Source organism: Cynoglossus semilaevis, chromosome 1, assembly GCF_000523025.1.
Source record: "Cynoglossus semilaevis isolate Cse_v1.0 chromosome 1, Cse_v1.0, whole genome shotgun sequence".
NCBI classification, from domain to species: Eukaryota; Metazoa; Chordata; class Actinopteri; order Pleuronectiformes; family Cynoglossidae; genus Cynoglossus; species Cynoglossus semilaevis.
In genome coordinates this window covers 10007633-10026470 of record NC_024307.1, presented here as the reverse complement: position 1 = coordinate 10026470, position 18838 = coordinate 10007633, and the positions used below count along the sequence as shown (strand labels likewise).

The window sequence follows — 18838 nt, the reverse complement described above, 5'->3', positions numbered from 1 at the left end:
ACTCTGAGGTTTTCAGATCTTCCTCCATTATCTCCAACTGTTTCAGACGGTTTTTCAGCTTCTCGACTTCAAGTGTCAACTCTTTCACTTTGTTGTCCTCCAGCTGTGTGCCCTCAAGAATGCTGTTCTTCTCATTTTCAGTTTTGTTCACAAGACTGATGCCGTCATCAGGGAATTTGAAGTAGTCGAGGTTTTTCTTGTGTCCAGCCATTTTGTTTGAAAGAAGCCCCGTCGACGACAGCTCGTCTTCAATCCGTGACCGCATAAAATCTGCACGGGAAGGGTCTACTGACATACCGAGACGATTTTTCTGTTGCTCCAGTTTTTCTGTCAACTTTAAAATGATCTTCTCGTCTTCTCGCTGCTTCTCCAGCAGCCTCTTGCGCTCACTCATAAAGGTCTGGGTAAAAGTCTTAAGTTTGTCTAATTCCATCGTCAAAGCCTTTTCTGCTCTGTCCAGCTTTGTCTCGGACCCTTCCATCTCCTTCAATTTGGCTTTGAGAGTCTCCAACTCGGTTGAGAGCTTCTTGGTCAAGTTTTTCTCCTCATTTAGGCTCAAGCAGAGTTGGCTGCAATCAGATTTGCTTTTCCCAAAAGCTTCTTCCAGTTTCTCCAGTTCAGCCATTCTTTTTTGAAGACGTTCAATTTCAGCTTTCAACTCCTTCGTCAGGTTTTCCTCTTCTTCCAGTTTTTCTCTGACTGTGCGGCAGAGGTCCTCAGCTTTGCGTACCTCCTCATCTTTGCCCTGGATCTTCAGGAGACGTTTCCTCAGGGCTTCAATGTCACCAAGCAAGGACGAGTTGCTGCCTTCAGCCTGGATGATCTTGTCCTGGTTAAAAAAAAAGGAAGAAATTCTTACTCCTTTCTTTTATACAGATCCATCTGTGTTCATCTTCAAATGAAACCAGACTCACCTGAAGGTCCAGCAGCTCATCCTCCGACCTCTGCAGCTTGGTGGTGGCTTCTTCAAGTTCATCCAATCTTCGGCCAAGACTCTGCAGCTTGTGCCGTAGGTGGCGATGTGTCATGTCTTTATGATCAGACATGGCTACACTGATTTGCGTTTTTGTAGGTGCCGTGCGTCGTGTGCGTCAAACTATTTGATGACAGTGTTTTGGGAGGTCCACATTTGTGTGGTATTGAGTGAAGTCCTTCGGGCTCTTGAAGAAAAACTTCCGTAATCTGGAGAGTCTGCCTTCTTTCTGTCTGTCTTCTCTCGTCTGCCTGTCAGTTTAAAACTGCGGAGTTCCCTCAGGGTGGTGTTTAGCAGGTGAATCTGTCATCTGTAGGAGGGAGACAGGAAACAAATGGTTATCTCTAATTTGACAATGACAGTCATTTACATTCTCAGAAATGCAGCTCAGTAAGTGAAAGAAAAAAGGAATGAGGGAAATGCGCTGTTGTACCTGTAACTGTTACGACACTGACCATTTTTTTGCCATGGATACAAGGCCCTTGAGCCTTCATGTATTTTAACTTTGCTGTGTGAGAAAGACGAGGGCGTTGCGACTCGCATGTGGGAGTACGGGGGTTTCCATACGACCAAACAGGCGACACTGTCACACACACAGGCGCTCTGTCATGCCTCCACTGTTTGTCAGCTGCAGTGGTTGCTGCTGCACTGCCTTCTTTCGCTGACAGCGGCAAAACACGACTCCCCCTTCACTTGCCCTCATCTGCTCACATACGTGTCTGTCAGCATATCACAGGCACTGACAACAAAGTCAGCCACAACGACCAGAGAAAAGTGTTTCGTTGTGTCAGTCTATTAGGTATTATTAGTCAAACCGAGGACAGGGCTTGGAGAAACGTTGCTGTGTGGTCAGTGGTGTACGGGGGCCGTGAGGCCATCTGGTGGGGAGGTTTTCTCTGCGCTTTAAACTATTTCTTTCTGTCATTTGTCATATTTTTATTGCTAAAAAAAAAAATTGTGGATGAGACTTTTACATTCTCAAAATGTTCATTGACGGTTATTAACGTCAGAGATTTTCTTTCTATACGTCAGAGATGTTTCTCAACAACAGACATCACTTAATCACATAAGTATTTAGTTAATTAGCTGCTCTGTTAATCTACATTGGCAGCAGCACACAGAGACAAAAGTCTGCTACACACATGAAGAGTCCCTCCCCGTCTTGTTAGCTGCTGACGCCTGTGTCCGTTTCTTACACAGGGTCTATGATCCATCAATCGATTACTGTATGGATTATAAGAATACTGCCATCTTTGTGTCCACACGGCCTCCATTAATCGAATAGCAGATGCTTTTGTCTCATGCATAAGTCAGTGGCGGCCTTATCTGCCCCTTCTTAATCCCCTGACCAACCCCCTTCATGCTGCACACCCTCCCCCGCCGACCACGACAGACAAAAAATGCACCTGAGAAAAGAACACAATCAGAATCTGCACACATCATCACTTATCGACCGGCTGACCTGCAGACACCGCGGCACAACTCCTCTTTCTACTCGCATGCAATACCGTCATCAAAGACCTCGGAACACACACACATCTACGACTGTAGTTTAACAGCAGAAACCTAGACCAGAGCTACGACTGTTCTCAATCTTTACATCTACATAAACTGAGTGTTTACATGGCGTACAACAAGGTTACTATAAACCACTCTGCTCGACTCCAACGCTGTATGGTGTATGTATACATTTTAATTTTACTTTCGTAAAAAGCCTCAGACACTTCATTAAATGTTCCGCCAAACAAACCATAGCAACGAGCTTTGAAAGTCAATATGGCAGTGATTACTTAACGACGGAGCACGAGCCGCGCTCTGAGCGTTTAACGGTAGAAATGTAATTATTCTCCACTTTCATGAGGTCTGATGGATGGATAATCTTCTGAAAGGAGAAACGGACTTGATGAAAATAGAGAGATGTGAATGGAGAGAGAGAGAGCGTAGGGAGAGGAGACAAAGGGTTGAGTATGTTTGAAACAGGAAACAGTGAGCGCAGCTGTCCATCTGAATGCCAATACACCTTAGTCAATAAAGTGGTGTCGTCTGGTGTTAGCTCTGCCCCGGCTGAGGCTTGTTAAATTAGATTGTAGAACCATTTTTCTCTGTTGTTTGGAGGTGGTCACTGCGGTTCAATCCTCTACCAGTGAAGAAAAAACATGATGCGTTAAAAGCACGAGACGCTGACTGGAAACAAAAGAAATTAATAGCTGCAGTTTGATTCTTTATGGCAGTTCCTCAGACTCCAATAAGGAGCTCAGGGGTAAAAAAAAAAAATATAACCACCGAGAAATAAATCCCACCGAGACACCAAATTGAACCGAGTTAGTTTGTCGATCTGGTGGTCCTACTGTCCTGCCCCACCTCACAATTATTCAATCACTGAAATTCACTCTTCATAATTTTGGTTTTTTACAGATTTCCAGTTGGGCTTTGAATTCCTACATGGAGTTTAAAAGACTCATCCTGGTTCAGAGTGGTTTTTGGTCGGCTTCAACCAGTTCTGTCTTTATTGTTCCTCCGTCTTTCTTCTCATTATTCTCTTCACTCTCTTGGTTCTCCATCCATTTCCACCAGACGTGCACAGACAGAACTTTATTTTAAAGCTTGCACAAGAACGTACTATTAAGGGAAGGAATTGCCTGCTAAGCAACTTTGGCAAAAAAAAAAACCAAACCCTTTTCCAAACTAATTAACATACCTGAATTACAGCACAGCTGTAGCTGCATTAACAACATTTGGAAGAGCAGGCAGAATAAAAATGCTGATGAGAGAGAGATGGCAAATAAGGAGAAGACGTTAGGGAATGGAAAATGGTTAGGTGGGAGACAACATTTACATTTAGAGCCAAGTTCAACATACACATGAATAAGACCAACACGATGGAGTCCATGAACCAAGTACGGAGGGGTCCCTACTGTGTGTTTTACCACCAATATAAAAGACTGCATGTTGAGACCAAACTTTGCCCAAAGAATTAAAAAAAGTAACGGCAATATTCAGATTCTGGTCGTAGACCAAAAGAAGGTTTTGAGTAAAAACTCTAAAAAAGTAAAGATATAACATTAGAGAAAGAAAGATAAATAAAACCTAGTGTTAGCAATTCTGTTTTTCAGACCTCTATTTCAGGAGTTCTTTTTTACCTTGAGGCCCAATTCGTCTTTTTGTTATTTTTTTCATTTTAAAAACTCCATACTTTTTGCTACACCTACGACAGAGAAGAAGACAGTTTTTTTTGCTTTATATTAGATTTCATTAAAGCTGTAACTGAGCATCTCGTGGGTAACATGTCTCTGGTTTCTTCAGTCCCACGGCCATTGCAGCCCACATGTGCAAAACTGAAAGTGGTGCTGGTGGCCCAAGTTAGGGCCGCGTCCCTATGGTTAAGAATCACTGCTTTAATATTAACCAATTCACCATGTCCTGTTACAGTACTCGGTACGTCCATTAACCAATTCACCTTGTCCTGTTACAGTACTCGGTACGTCCATGGGAACATTTTTGTCGCATTTTCTTCTGAAGGATTACTCTTACAGCGTCTTCCTCCTCCCTGAAGTTTCTTTGTCGTGAGAAGCAGCATCCCCCCAAATCATGTTTCAATGTTCAATGTTCAGAGCCCCGTTCCAGGACGTTTTGGCTGAGCTCTAGCTTGTGATCATGTTAAACCCTGACTGCTGCTGCAGCAGGTTTTACTCATCTCCAAGACTGCAGCACCAGAGACCTGAGAGCAGTTGTTAAGTTGCTAAGAACAACAGAAGAAGGTGAAGAAAGTGAATTGGGAGGTGAGTTACTGCAGTTTTCAGTAGTTGGCTCCAGTGGAACTCTTTCAAACCCCTCTTCTGTGCTTTCTTCTATAATTGTGGAAACCTGGAGGGGAGCAGGGAGGGGGCAGAGAAGCAGGAAACTGACCCCTTTTGCAGACGCATTCCTAATAAAAGAAAAAGCAGGGCACTGCCAGTCTCTGGTTCTGCCATGAATTTTCTAAACCAGGTCACTAACGGACTGTCAAGAACCCATGTCTGGTGAAAGTCATCCCAAACCAGGACAATGACTGTCTGGACCCGGTGCCCAAACAGTGTCCTTAAAATATATTATATAAGATTCTGCCTTCGTCTGTTCTGATCATCTCACGGATCAGAATACCAGTGTTAAAATGGTTTATTGTGAAGGACTTTTTTTCCCTGAGGGAGTTTTTAAATAATTCCCCAGGCAGTTTGAATCCTTTTATAATATTTTATTTGTCTTATTTGTATCCAGTTGCCAACGTTTACCTAGTTCTGAGAAACCTCAGATTTCAGATTTGTTCTTCTGTTTCATGAACGTTATTACAGTGCATGGTACTACTTTCTTTGACAACATCCAGGCTTCAAGCAACTGAATTGCTCTGTTTTTACAAGCAATGATGTCAAGGGCCGATTGAGTGGAAAGACTGACCTATAGCCTACCGTAGGAGGTTTCCCAGTGCTGTAAAACCTGATATAACCTGTAAAGCCTCTTTATGTAAAGCAAACACTAAAAAAAAAAAAAAAAACTCCGACCTTACTGACTGCTAGGTGTGGAAGGTTTTTTTACCTAATTAAACCTGGAGAGTAATATCCTCCACTTGGGGCCAAGAACACATTGTGAAAAGCTCTATTTGAAGGAATCTGTGTTTTTTGGGTTAAAACAGAAAAGGTCAAAGAAAATTCTCCAAATTGAAATCAATTTTCTTTTTACGGTGCGACTTTGACTTTACATGGTCTGTAGTAACAACATAGAGCCGGTATTTCTTGATTTTTGCTAAAATAAAAGAAGTAGACTAGGTTGGTGTGCCCAAAAAGTATATTTTTTCTGAATTTTAACCACAAAAATGGATATAGCTAAGTATTTTAAGACAAATGAGTGTATTTTTAGTCATTTTTGAGAAACTTTTTTTCCCGAGATTTGTTCAGGATCTTAATGGTATAGTATTTTAGTGTGATCAAAGGTTGGTGTGCCCAAAATAAAAGAAGAAGGAGACTGTAGTTTTTAAAAAGTGAAGCTAAAAGACTAACGGAAGAACACACTGAGGGATAATTGGGCGGTGGAGGGAGCTTTATTTTGTCTCAATATCAGAGTAATCTTTGTAAAAAGAATTCCATCTACTCACAAACACACACAGTAACAACCTTATACCATATCATTAACTCTTCAGCCAATCTCTGCCTGCCGTCTTCAGTACAGTCTGTTCTCCCCACGAAGTCTTAAACTCCTTTTCACACTTGACATTGGTTTTTTTTTTAAACTCCTCTGCCTCATGGACTATCATTAATATAGCGACTCCTGCCAATCAAAATGCCTCAAGCGTGTCTGCACATAGGAGGTGAATGCAAGTTTGTTTGAGGAGAGACGGAGACTACAGAGAATGGATGCTGGCACGCTAGCGGAAGCCACAAGATGGTGGAGACCTGATGCTCGGCCCAACTTTGTGTGTGCGTGTGTGTTTTTCCAAGAAAAAGAAAGCCGGCATCCCATAATGCTCGGTTTGTCGTTTCCTGGGCTGAAACATGTTTCTTTCACCCTTTTAGTTTTAGGGAACCGCTTTTAAGAGAAGGTGCAGAAATGAAAGGCAGTGTCAGGTTTCTGCGAAATAACCAATGAGGAACTGAGATAAACCGTTTATCAGAGTTGACCAAGAGGGAAATAACCTACTGTCCCACGGTGTCTAATAGGAGAAATGAATGTGTTAGGAGAAGAAATGGATTTAAATTTTTGTTGTGAAGCAACTACTTGGACAAAGTCTGAACTCATTTCACACCACTGGCAAAGTGAAACTTTTCTGTTGATGAATAATAACTATCTCTCGCTCTTTTTTCCTCAATAGTATCTATCTGTCTATCTAAATATAGTATCTATCTATAGTATCTATCTATCTATCTATAGTATCTATCTATCTATCTATAGTACTATCCATCTATCTATCTATCCGTTGCTTGTGGCTTGATATCTTGGTCCTGGCCAAACGTCCCCTGGGAAAGTGAACCATCTTTTTTACTCTAACTCTCCTGGTGTAAATGTGTTCTAAGAGAGATTTCTTGTTGTCACAGGCAGACGTCTGGTTACATTTTGTGCACTGTCATGTCTGTGAGCTCTAACAGGTTACAAGCTGGTAACAATTTTGTCCTCATGACGTCATCTGTCGTCCTGGCCGTGTTTATTACAACACAGTGTGATTGGTAGTGACATGGCACACGTCTGTGAGAGACATTCACAAAAGTCCTGCAGTGTCACCTCGTAACAGGTACTAAAAGAGTACCTGGTCTGTTTCTATTTTCTGCCGGAGTGGTCTCGGGGGCCAGGCTGAGGAGTTAAAAGTTGGGGGGGTGTGGGGGTGAAGTTTTATGTGACAGTACTGTAATTGTCAGATTTATTTTGACAGTAGAGCGAGACCGTGACAATCCAGTCTCCTATCACCACTCAGCTGCCTCTGCCCTCGTCTGCCCCCCCCCCCCCCATCTCTGTTGCTGGGGCTTTGAACACTCTGCTTGTACAAGTGGCATGATGATAAGACCCTGGGAGTGAAGTGTGGGGGAAGGGGACGATAAACTGTGGAGACAGAAGGGAGGAAGGGGGGAAGGAAGGGTGAGACGGGCAAGGCAGGATGAGAGAGAAAAGCCAGTGGGGTTACAGTGTCTGACACATCAGAGCTTTTACACCCGCTTTATGGCCTCCACTGAAGATGTGACTCTGAGGCTCGACTCAAAGGCAAATCAAAGCTTTTCAGCTCAGCCTTTGTTGAATTAGTGCATGTTTTCTATCAGGAAACACACACACACACACAGAGGGTTTTTATGTACAGCACTCACAGTAACTGTGACAGAAAAGCAGAGCAAGGGAAACATATTAGATGCTCTATTAAAAACAGCAGCACCCCAAAATACTGGCCAGTCAGTTGATGGTGGGTCGTCCAGCAGCGCTGCAGCCAAGCAGATCTGGAGCAGGTTAAATCTAGTAAGTTCAATGGAAACAGAGAATATAACATCACGCGCTGGAGCCAAATGGACGCTCACCAAAGCAGAGCAGGGGTTACTGCTGCGGCTGCACTCTCCCACTCTCCCTCAGCGCTAATATCTTTCCATTACCTCTCTCTGTTTCAGCACTCACCAGAAATGACCCAAAAACCAGCTGAATGGATTGCACTGTGAGAGTATTTATTGGCATAGCAGGTGACTCCATCATCTAATCATCTAAATCATATAGAATATAATCAGGTCAGGTCCAGGTCTAGACTGGAAAAGTTGGCTCGACCCAGTGAAAGCTGGCGGACGGTTTATGTTTTGTGTCCCGTCGTACATATATGTCAGCGGATAAAAGAAACAGCGGTTTGTACAGGAAATGTCAAACGTACTGTGTGCTGGGAAGTAACTAGGACACAGGAGCTGCCTTACGTAGGGTTTTTTCCCCTCGACATAAAATCCGAAAGAGTTTATTCTGACTCTAATACAAAGGGGAAATACAGTGGCTAACGTCACATGGCACTGGTTTTTGAGGTCAATAAATCCTGTCAGTAGGGACTGATTGTATTTTCAAGTATGACCTAAAGCTAATCCATGGTGAGATGTTGTTTAGCGATTGCTGTTTACCTCCTGACATACTCAAAAAGACATTACAAGAACAATGCAACATGATCCAGTGAAAGAGCGTGTATTATTGCGCAAGTACTTTATAAATACGGTGTTGCATCATACACGACAGGGCGTCAACCAGTTAGCTGCTACTGTCAGTTAAACACAGTTCCAGGAGTCAGTGGAAAATCTTGCTCTGTTGTGTTCATCTTTCATTGGTGTCATGCAATGTGATTTAGGCTGTCACTTTTTTGGCTTATCTCCTTATGGCCATAGCTAATACAAAAAATATATGTATTTTTTTAATCAACCAAAGTGCTTCAGCTCCAGGGGACATAAATAACACTTGCATTAGCAATTCCATTACCCAATGCCCTTCACCGGATGTGTCACAGTCGTTCATAAAAATAGCATCACTTTAGACTAAAACTTGTCCTTAGCTCCTCTGCTGGTGATGCTACGTTGTTTTGCAGTTAGCAGACAGGCGTCACAGTCCTACTTTATGGACTAATTTGATGCTAAACATTTGTTGCAAAGAATTTCTTAAACATAATAACCTCCACTCTGAGGTCAGCGTTTGTCTATTAACATGTTTGTGTTAAACACTGACCATAAACACACGCACACACACACACGTTCTTTTGTCAAACACGTGCTAGACAACAGTCCTGCTTCTCATAGTTCACATTTATCCACACCATCCTGCCATGAAATGTTTCCTAACTCTCCTCTGGCACGGCCTCAGCCTGCTGCCCTCCGTGTCTGGGGTCAGAGGTCACCAACACTGTAAACATGTGAAACCCTCAACAAGAGACACTGGGGGCAAAGACCCTGATTAGGAGAGCAGATCTTTTCCTTCATACCTGAGCTGAGTCCAACTGAGTCAAATGTTTAAATAAATGGTTTTACGCTAAAAATCCAGATAGCTAAGCTAAGACATTTCAGCATCATAGATCAAGACTTGTTCACAATATATTTTTATATATTTTTGAAATTAATTATCTTTTAGATCACTAGTGAATAGAAGGCTCTTCATGTCAATTTCAAGTTGTATGTTTAATTCTACTTTGTAGTGGCCAACAAGTCCGTAAGAAAAACACTGAAGCCATTCAGTCAGTAGCTGAAATTTAAAAAAAGGTCTGCCTTCACTATATTGGATAATTAAAACAGGACTTCCAGACGGCCTACTCATACAATACTGCATCCCACAGAACTTTTCTTGAAAGTAACGCCCACTTCTTCTTACTTCATCCACCACCTCCTACGTGACAACAGAAGCCACTGTCTCTGAGTGACAAATAAGTAGGTTTTCACAGCCAACACTGTTGATTCTCTTCGTTACAGAAAACAAAACAAACAAAAAAAAAAACATACTGCAATGAACACAATCACACTGCAGCTGATTAAAACCCACATGGAAGTTTGAACAGGAGTGAAAGACAAACTGAAACATCTAACGCTGATTCAAAGCTTCTTTTATCGCCACCAGGGAAGTGTGTAGCCTAGGCCTGTCAAACTTATTTTGGTTCAGTCCAAAGTCCCTGATTTTCCCCTTTGTTTTCATGCAAAGATGTGCATCAGATACATCTTTATATTTAATTCAATATACTTTTACAAAACATTTCCTGAACATGAAGTCTTTGTGTCTTTTGATTTTTAAAATTCATCATCACGTGGGCCGGCTAGAAACCCCAAGTGGGCTGGTTTTGGCCCACGGGCCGTATGTTTGACTCCCGTGGTGTAGACAACGACTATGAGCCAAAATCATTTTTCTAGTAGGTTTGACTCCCGTGGTCTAGACTACGACTATGAGCCAAAATCATTTTTCTAACCCTGAAACCACAAAACAAACTTGAAAACACACCGACAATCCAGGTAAAATATCAGGACTACAATCGACCGTCAGTCATTCCTGCGGCGACTGACACTGACGACCTATTTAAAGCCTAACAGCTGTTCAGGGACAGCGTTCCAGCAGACGTCAGCTAAAATCCTTATATGACTCAGTGAACACACGGATATGTGAAGGTGTGTGCGGTGGCGAATGGCTAGGTGAGGAATTCTTTTGTCCTTGGGTGTGTGTGTGTTTGCGAGTCACTGACGGGATGAAAACACGACAAGTCGACGCAGTGTAACTGACAGTTTGACAGTGTTTACGCTAGGTGTTAATCAGACGGAGGGACTGTCATCGTTATTATTAACTAATGACACTGTTTTAATGACTTACTCATAACCCCATCAACTCGGGTCATGTCAGCGATGAGACTTTTTCAAAAGTGACCAAACCCCGACAGTGACGTCATAGGCACAGTTGGCCTTAAAAGGCCTGAGAAACAAAGTAAAAGTCAGTTTCCAAAAATAAAGTCTCATTAAAGAATTGCTTGCTTAGACAAGTCCGGTGCACACGTTACACGCCGTTTTATGGCTTTTCTTTGGAGGTGTACGGCCAAACATTATCCGTCTGTGCTCACACTGTTAAACTTTTACAGAATTTATTGCCTACAGTCTAAAGATACCACGGTTACTGAGAGGGTTTGCAGCGCTCGCAGAGTTATCGCTGCTACAGTGTGTCACACAGCACTGAGCCAGGCGTGAGAAAATGCATTATCACACTGACGAGGTGATAGTTATGTTGGAAAAACAAGAAAAAAAAGAAAAAGCTGTCGCCTGACTGTTCACTGCAGCTCTGTTCTCAGAGTTCCCCCTGATGTTCTCTGCAGATTCTCAGCAGAGGCTGTATGTGAAAATGCAAATGTTCACAGTAGTCACTCTGGACCTTCTCTGGAGAGTCTTCTGCCAGATCCTGTGTCACGTCTACTGTTATGGCTGGAGTAAGTTAGCTCATGTGTGAAGACAGCAGGAGAAAGTGCAGAGAGAACACAGGGAGCCAATGGTGGGAGCTCTGCCCGCTGAAGGCATGACTCTGCTGCTGTAGTCAAACACAACCAGTCCCACTGTCTTTGTCTAAAGTCAACCTTTGAACCTTTGACCTTTGCACATTTTAAAAACAGGAGGACTACAAACTCCAGAGAATCTCTGAAGGCCGTACTTTGCACATTTTAAAAACAGGAGGACTTAAGTGTTGTTGTTTTTCTTCAAACGTGCAGGTTCAGTGCGACGAAGGCCTTGTGCAACTGCTGCCACTCATAAACATAACCGTCAACTGATACAAAAGGCCTGAATCAACAGCTGCTGGAAAATACAGGTGATCACTGGATTCACATGACGGTTTGTTAGTTATGTATTAAAAGACATTTAAAATGATGATGTACCTCTGCAGACCTGCTATGACACAATGAGTCAAACATAAGGCCCGTGGGCCATATCTGGCCCGTCTTATCAGTTTAAGTGGATCTGTGTCTATCATATTACATTCCTCATGCATGTCTCTATCAACTGTGAGATCAAACTGAATTATTGTATGAAACCAAACCCCACAGCTCCACATGCAGAGGTCACTTTTGTCGGTCACAACACTGCTAACCACAGCACTATTCTACTTCCCAAGGATTTTGCCTGAGAGAAAGTGAGATTATTGAAGAGAAAAGGAAAAAAAAAACATGTTGGAAAAAAAAGGAAAATGTATTCAGTGACACATTAATGTGTCTTTTAATAAATGACAGTAATATAGAAATATATGGTTTGGCTGAACGCTGTAGAAGTCGATCATTCCAGTCCCTCCTCCCAAGGTGAAGGACATTCATCTCTTTTCTCCGTCCTCTATTTTTCACCTTTTTCCCCATCCATCTCTGTCACTGCCATCCCTTGTTCTTGCATCCCTTACCTCGAAATGTCACCCAACACTCCCCCCTATCAGAACCCAGAGGACCTAAACATCTCCAGTCCTTATGAAGACCACTTCCATCCAACATTCCAATAAATATTGTCTGGACATGCAGAGATCAACAGCTCTCGAGCGACGACCCAGCAACCTTCTGCTACAGACCGTCCTCGTTCACTGGTGTCGCAGCAGGCACAGACACACACAGTGTGTTTCTGAACAGCCTGGCAGCGTTTCAGCAGCCTGAGCCTTGGCATTAGTGGCCTGATGCGGCTGAATGGAGACCTCAGAGACTCTGTGATGAGGGGGTAAAGAAAGGAGGAGTTCGCAGAGGCAGTTGAAAGAGAGAAAGAGAGAGAAGGAGCTGAAATATGTGTATAAAGATGTGAGGTAATCAAGAAAAAAAAAGTGCGATACGTGGGGAACGGGGGGGGGGCAGTGAGGGGTGAGAAGAAGTGTAGTGGTGAGAGCAGTGACTCTACAGAATACAGAGTGGATTACTGCAGTGAGAATGCAGCAGTGGCTGCTGGATGGAGGGAGAAGAGGAGCGGGGGAGGAGGTGGGTGAGGGGGGAGGTAAGAGGAGGAAATATGATGACGCATATCATAGGAGAGATACGGGCCGAGCTCAGACGGAGCCATTCATACGCAGTGTTTTCTTAGGGAAATGATGCACACGTCTAAAACATTTACGACGCGTACCATATTTTAAACAGGCATTTTTGAAATTCTGGTGATAAGAATGAGGAATTATTACTGTTTATTCTAAGCTTGAATTTGAATTCAAAATGAGTTGAATGGTGTGCTGGTGGATGACAAGCAATTAAAATATATATATATATATATATAATGTGGAGTAGTGGCCAAATAGTGTAAGATTTAAATCATATATTGTGCCACATAATATATATATATAAACTATGTTTAGTTCATATGAGTAAATACTGTAAATACTGTACTGTATATTTAATGTTTTCAGTGTAGGTAGACCACATCAGCCTGGTCATTTGGACTGAAACAGAAACTGTGTACAGCCCTGCTTTAACTTTGTTGTCCGACATCCAAACAAACTTTCCTAAAATGTCTTCCTTTGTTTTCATTTCAGGCAACAATGATTTGTCTGGAGAACTGGGTCAAGACTTTCTCCTGAAATCGCAGCGATCACCACCGTCTGACTGAGACAAAGGTACAACCTCCAGAGACGACCACCAGAGGAACCAGGTGAGGGCAGAAAGCCTGGCTTTAACTTCCAGGAATCCATTTTTTCTCACATGACCTCTCTAGACGTTATCTGGAGATTATAGGAAGTTTGAGATGTATTCCTCAAACAACATGTAATTTAGTCAGCTTTACTGCAACAGTAGACAAAGTTCTACAATAATAAATAAAACACAAGCATCTCACGACTTTCATGACCGAAATGTCACGTCCGGTCAGTTGCACACTTTTGATCGCGAAGTTAAAGTGCAAAGGCAGATGCTGACGATGAAAATGAAAGAGGAACTATTCCACCTATTTGGAGTCAGTGAAGTCAGTTACACACTTTTGATCGCCACTAAACTAAAGTTAAAGTGCAAAGGCTGCAGGCTGACGATGAAAATGAAAGAGTAACTATTCCACCTATTTGGAGTCAGTGACCGTTTGGAATGTGAGAGTTGAACTCCTGTGAAAAGAGGACACTGATACTGAGGCTTCTTTCCACTTTCACAACCCATTTCCATGGTCGTGTTAGTTCCGGGCTGTTAGCATCCGGAAAATTAAATGCATCTAAAGTGCTTCATGTGCACGGAACACATGTACAGAACACAGAACATACCATGAATGCCATGACCTTGCACTGGGGCGGGGGGGAGGAGAGAGGGGGGGGGGCTCTGAGAATCTCTGCTGACAAACCCAAACATGTCCATACATTGACACGAATACTTCAGAATAATTCACAGTTTAGTAAATACTTACGTGTGCCACTCCTGTGCGACTACAGGCCACTGGGAAGGAAGCATGGCGCCGGCATTTGTGCCCAACAGGAAACCGACTCACAAAGACAAGGGGAGGGGCGGAAGACATGAGGAGGAGGAAGAGAAGAGGGGAGAGGAGAGGAGAGAAAAAGGAGGAAAAAGTTGGGTTTCAAAAAGGAGGAGAGGAAGTAGAGAAAGTGAAATAAACAGAAGAAAGAACTCAACGGGTCTGTTAATATCATTACTCAGGTATGTGTAGGGTGAAGAACAGTGTTGTCAAACTCCTGGCACGCGGACCACTAGTAGCCCACAAATTTCTTAAAATCTGGCCCGTGACTTGATCTTCATAATAGTTTTGCCCTTGAGAATTTTTTTAAATCTATTTTGAAATTTTTCAAAAACAATCAATTTTTTTTTTCCACCGAGCCTTGATCTAAACTGAACGTTTGCAATTTGGACTCACCATTTAGCCCTGCACAGTGGTCAGTATTAACAAAAGTCTAATAAATATAGATTATATGACGCGTAAAAGAAAAATAATCAGCTTTGTGAATCCTTTAAGACTACAATGTTTGATGACTGATTACCATTGTAGATACTTAGCTTAAAAACAGCCGAAGTTGAAGACTTGTACAAATCACTGCAGGCTTGTAACACTTGCGGTCGGGCCGATAAGAAGAAAGTCTGTCAAGTAAACAATCGGCTAATCTACCCAGAGATTAAAATCCTTGACTCACTCATAGACTTATTGACTCAAAGTATAAGAATAAATAGGACAAGAAATGATGTCAACGTGCTCCAAACAAGCAGACAAACTATCACCACGTAGCCGCGTGTCTGCGGAACATAAAATTCCTTCAACAGTGAAACCTGCCGTCTCTACATCACTGAGTCCACATTCTCGTGCGATCTCCTCTCCATTGTTATTATTTTTGGCAGCTGGTGAAGCCCAGGTCCTACGACAATGCAGTCACTGTAGGGGAGATCGTTCCCAGTTAAGCTAACGGGCTAAGAATGAGCTAACAGCTCAGATATGGGACGCATTTGGGAAGCTCTGCAGTAGACTCATGCATGAGCAGACAAGCAGCGTGTTTGGCTACGACAACACAAGGCCCTATTCAGTTCTCAGGGGAGGCACTGGCACACACACAAACACATACACACACGCACCATTATCATAATCATCATCATCATCATCATTCTAGAAGCTCTCATCTGCTCTACACACACACACACACACACACTCCAGCATTCCACTACAGTAGCATTCCATATGTTTGGTTAAGCACAGAGAATCCAGATTTAAGACTTGAGTCTGGATTGAATTTAAGGGATGAGAGAGGGAACCGAGGCCCTCAAACCAAACAACTATTCCCAGGTTAATGACGAGTCTTTAAGGAAAACACTCGAAGCCCCATGTGTTTGTGTGAAAACAGGTATGTGACACACGAAGAGGTTCTGTTGGACAGAGGAGGTGATCAGAAAAGGTCACGATCAATTCTTCATAGACTCAGTGGTTGGCTGACTGTTGGTGGGTAGTCGTCCGTTTTCTTGCCTGTTTAACAGAGCAGAGTTGAGGAAACTGTTCAACTTGGAGTTGTTTGGATTAGAAGACGCAGCAGGTCGTGTCATGGACAGTTGGGTTCAGTTGATCAAGTGGTTCTGATACAATACTGTACTTTACAGTTTATCTGCATCCTCACAATCTGGTCCCTGTTCTGTCCAATGGCTGTCATCGTACTCGAGTCCAAGCCTGGTTGTAAGACCGACCGACACAGAATTTAGACATTGTTTTTTCAAAGTGGTCTCATAATGATAATAAACAGCCCCAGGTACAATACCTGGTTGTCTCTGTGGATCTTGTACAGACGTATAGAGTTGGTAAAGTAACTGGTTGTCTCTGTGGATCTTGTACGACGTATAGAGTTGGTAAAGTAACTGGTGCGTTGTCTCTCTATATGGCCCTGGTAATAACTAAGAACATCAGCTCTGATTCTGAGTCAGCTCTGATTGGCTACAGACCCACCTTAACCTCTGTAACCTCTAATCAGTGTGCTATCAGTAATATGTTGAAGAAAATTAATACTGATTGGAAAATGATTAATTTTGTGGAATGCTTCTTCTAACACCATCTGCCAATCATGTTTTTATATTTCCACCAGTGGTCCTCACTGAAAATATCCATTTCTATCCATCTAGAATTGTTAACATCTTGCATGCCCATTGGTCAGTTGCCTTCCAGGAAGGTGGTTTGAAGCAAAAATGATGATAGGTCTAAAAACTGGTTCCTTTAGTCTAAAAGTACAAGATACTAAAGTCCACCTTGACCCTAAAGGCTGTGGTCTCAGTATATTGAATTCAGGGAGGTTCATCACGTAATATACCTTAGAAATACTGTCAAATGTGACCTTAAAACTTCATTTCAAAGGCACAGCCACTATAGACAAAGAGAAAATGGGTTTTGTGAGTTCTGGCATTGCCTCATTTCTGCTCCAAAACAATGGCTTATCTCAGGTTCTGCTCATCTGTAAACTGTTTAGAAAGATTCCTCCGCTCAGTCCAAACAAAGTGCAGATGTAGATGCAAGGGATGCATCTCCTCACCGTGCCTTTGATCACGTAAGCAGCTCCTGATGGACACGGAGCATCCGTCTTTCAGTCGCTGCTGCCACTCTCAGCTGCTCTCTGTTCATTTCCCAGAGAATTCGCTCCTCGGTGATGAGATAAAACTCTGCACCGAGCTGCGTCACTGAGGCAGAGGCACAAATTCAGCACAGGTTTTGCAAAATCATTCATCATCTCTGCATTTCTTCACCATACTGAACTGTATGAGTAATTCCGACAGGTCGTAAGAGAAATCCTTTGGTGTCATACGACCCCATGGCAGATTTTTGTCCTTTTCATTTTCTGACAACTACTCATCTGGTTGACATTAAATATGACAGGTGGTTTTGCCCAAGATGCTAGAAAGTATATTAGTGAGTACTGTGTACTTTGAACTAAACATACTGTATATACACATACTGTATACTACAAACAAGAATAAATACATTAACAGCCACTTTTTCATGTACCTTTACTTGGTAATGTTGGGCTTATTTTTAAAGGTCTATAATTATACATTATTGTCTGTTATAAATTATGGGAGATCTGTTTTTATCATAGCAAATACATATGTCAATATTACCTCACGTTACCTCAATGTATGATCATCAGAGGCCGTTAATCGGTTCTACAGCTTTTTATTTATTTTTACCATCAGGCATGAATGGAATGACGTTGTTTTTAAACAATGTGCGCAGTTTCATATGAATTCTAATGTCACCTCAAATGTCCTTCCCTTTTTAACTGTAAACTTGGTTACAGTTGGTCACAGTTCGTTCTGCGTTGCATTAAGAAGAAGTCGCAATCTTCCTTTACAATCTCTGCCTGCAGGTAGCATGACTTTGTGCGGTTATGATAAGACTAATAAGCTTAATGATTGAGGCGAAAGGCCAGGAATAAAGATGTATAAAAAAAAAAGACAAACTGCCCCAGCTATCAATAAAGTCCTGGAAAAAGTTCTGGTTTGGATGTCGCTCCAAATGAACAGAAACTGAGAGACGTTCTCTCTTTTTCAATCAATACTTTTTTTTTTTTTACATTTACCTTTTTTTATCCTGATGAAAGTTGGTTGAATACATTTTGTTCTTCCAGATCTCGATACGACTGTTGTATTGTTCTCTAAACATCTAAATATACATGAATATATCTTCTGTTATCTAAATGCTTGTGTAATGTTCATCATCAGACATACTGTAAACACACCGACATCGTCAGGGTGAGCTGGCACCGTGACTAACCAGGGATGCTGTCTCATCTGTCTGTCATACCAGACACATTGGAAAGCAGAGACGACTGAGTGAGGAAGGAAAATTAAGACAGAGGAACCACGAGAAGTAAAAAAAAAAAAAAAACGGAATAGGAAGAAAAAGCAGAAGAAGAGGAAACTTTCTGGTTCAGCGTCCCCCAGTAGGGAACATTTCAAGGCCTGAAACTCCATCCTGGGTTCCACTGGACAGGCGGGCCTCGTTTGCATGGGAGCCCATTTCCTGTGAGTGATTAGCAGAAGGCAGCGTGCTTGTGTGTGTGCACGCATGTATGTGTGTGTGTGTGTGTGAGAGAGAGTGTGAGAGAGAGCACACACTGGGGGCTGAAGTTCAGAGAGGTCTTGGGTTGTTTTGTCTGCTTGGGGAGGAAAGGAATGCCCAAATCAAACACAGTGAACAGGATGCCTCTAGAGGGAAAGAAAGGAGAGAGAGAGAGAGAGAGAGAGAGAGAGAGAGAGGAAGAAGAGAACACAAGGGGAGTGGACAGAGGAGAGATAAACCCCGAAGTAAACTGCAGAAAGAATGGGAAAGAAGATGACCACAGACGATGTAGACCAGAGGGTCTAACCAGAGAAAGGTGGAGGAAACACCGCGGAAGAAAAGAGCGACTGGTTGATCTTTTTTTTTTTTCCTCTCTCCTTCATCTGTTGCTGTGAAACACGCGTTCCTCTGCCGGTGTTTT

General features: G+C 42.5%; 1 protein-coding gene across 1 annotated transcript in view; it reads right to left on the bottom strand.

Annotated features, from left to right (window-relative positions):
• Positions 1-18838, bottom strand: part of luzp1 (leucine zipper protein 1) — a 52123-nt gene that overhangs the window by 16050 nt on the left and 17235 nt on the right. The window contains exons 2-3 of the mRNA XM_008309985.3: positions 915-1283; positions 3-829 (exon numbers count right to left, since the gene is read on the bottom strand). Coding sequence (XP_008308207.1) covers positions 3-829; positions 915-1046 — 959 coding nt within the window. The 5' untranslated portion in view covers positions 1047-1283. The remainder of the gene's footprint in view (positions 1-2; positions 830-914; positions 1284-18838) is intronic.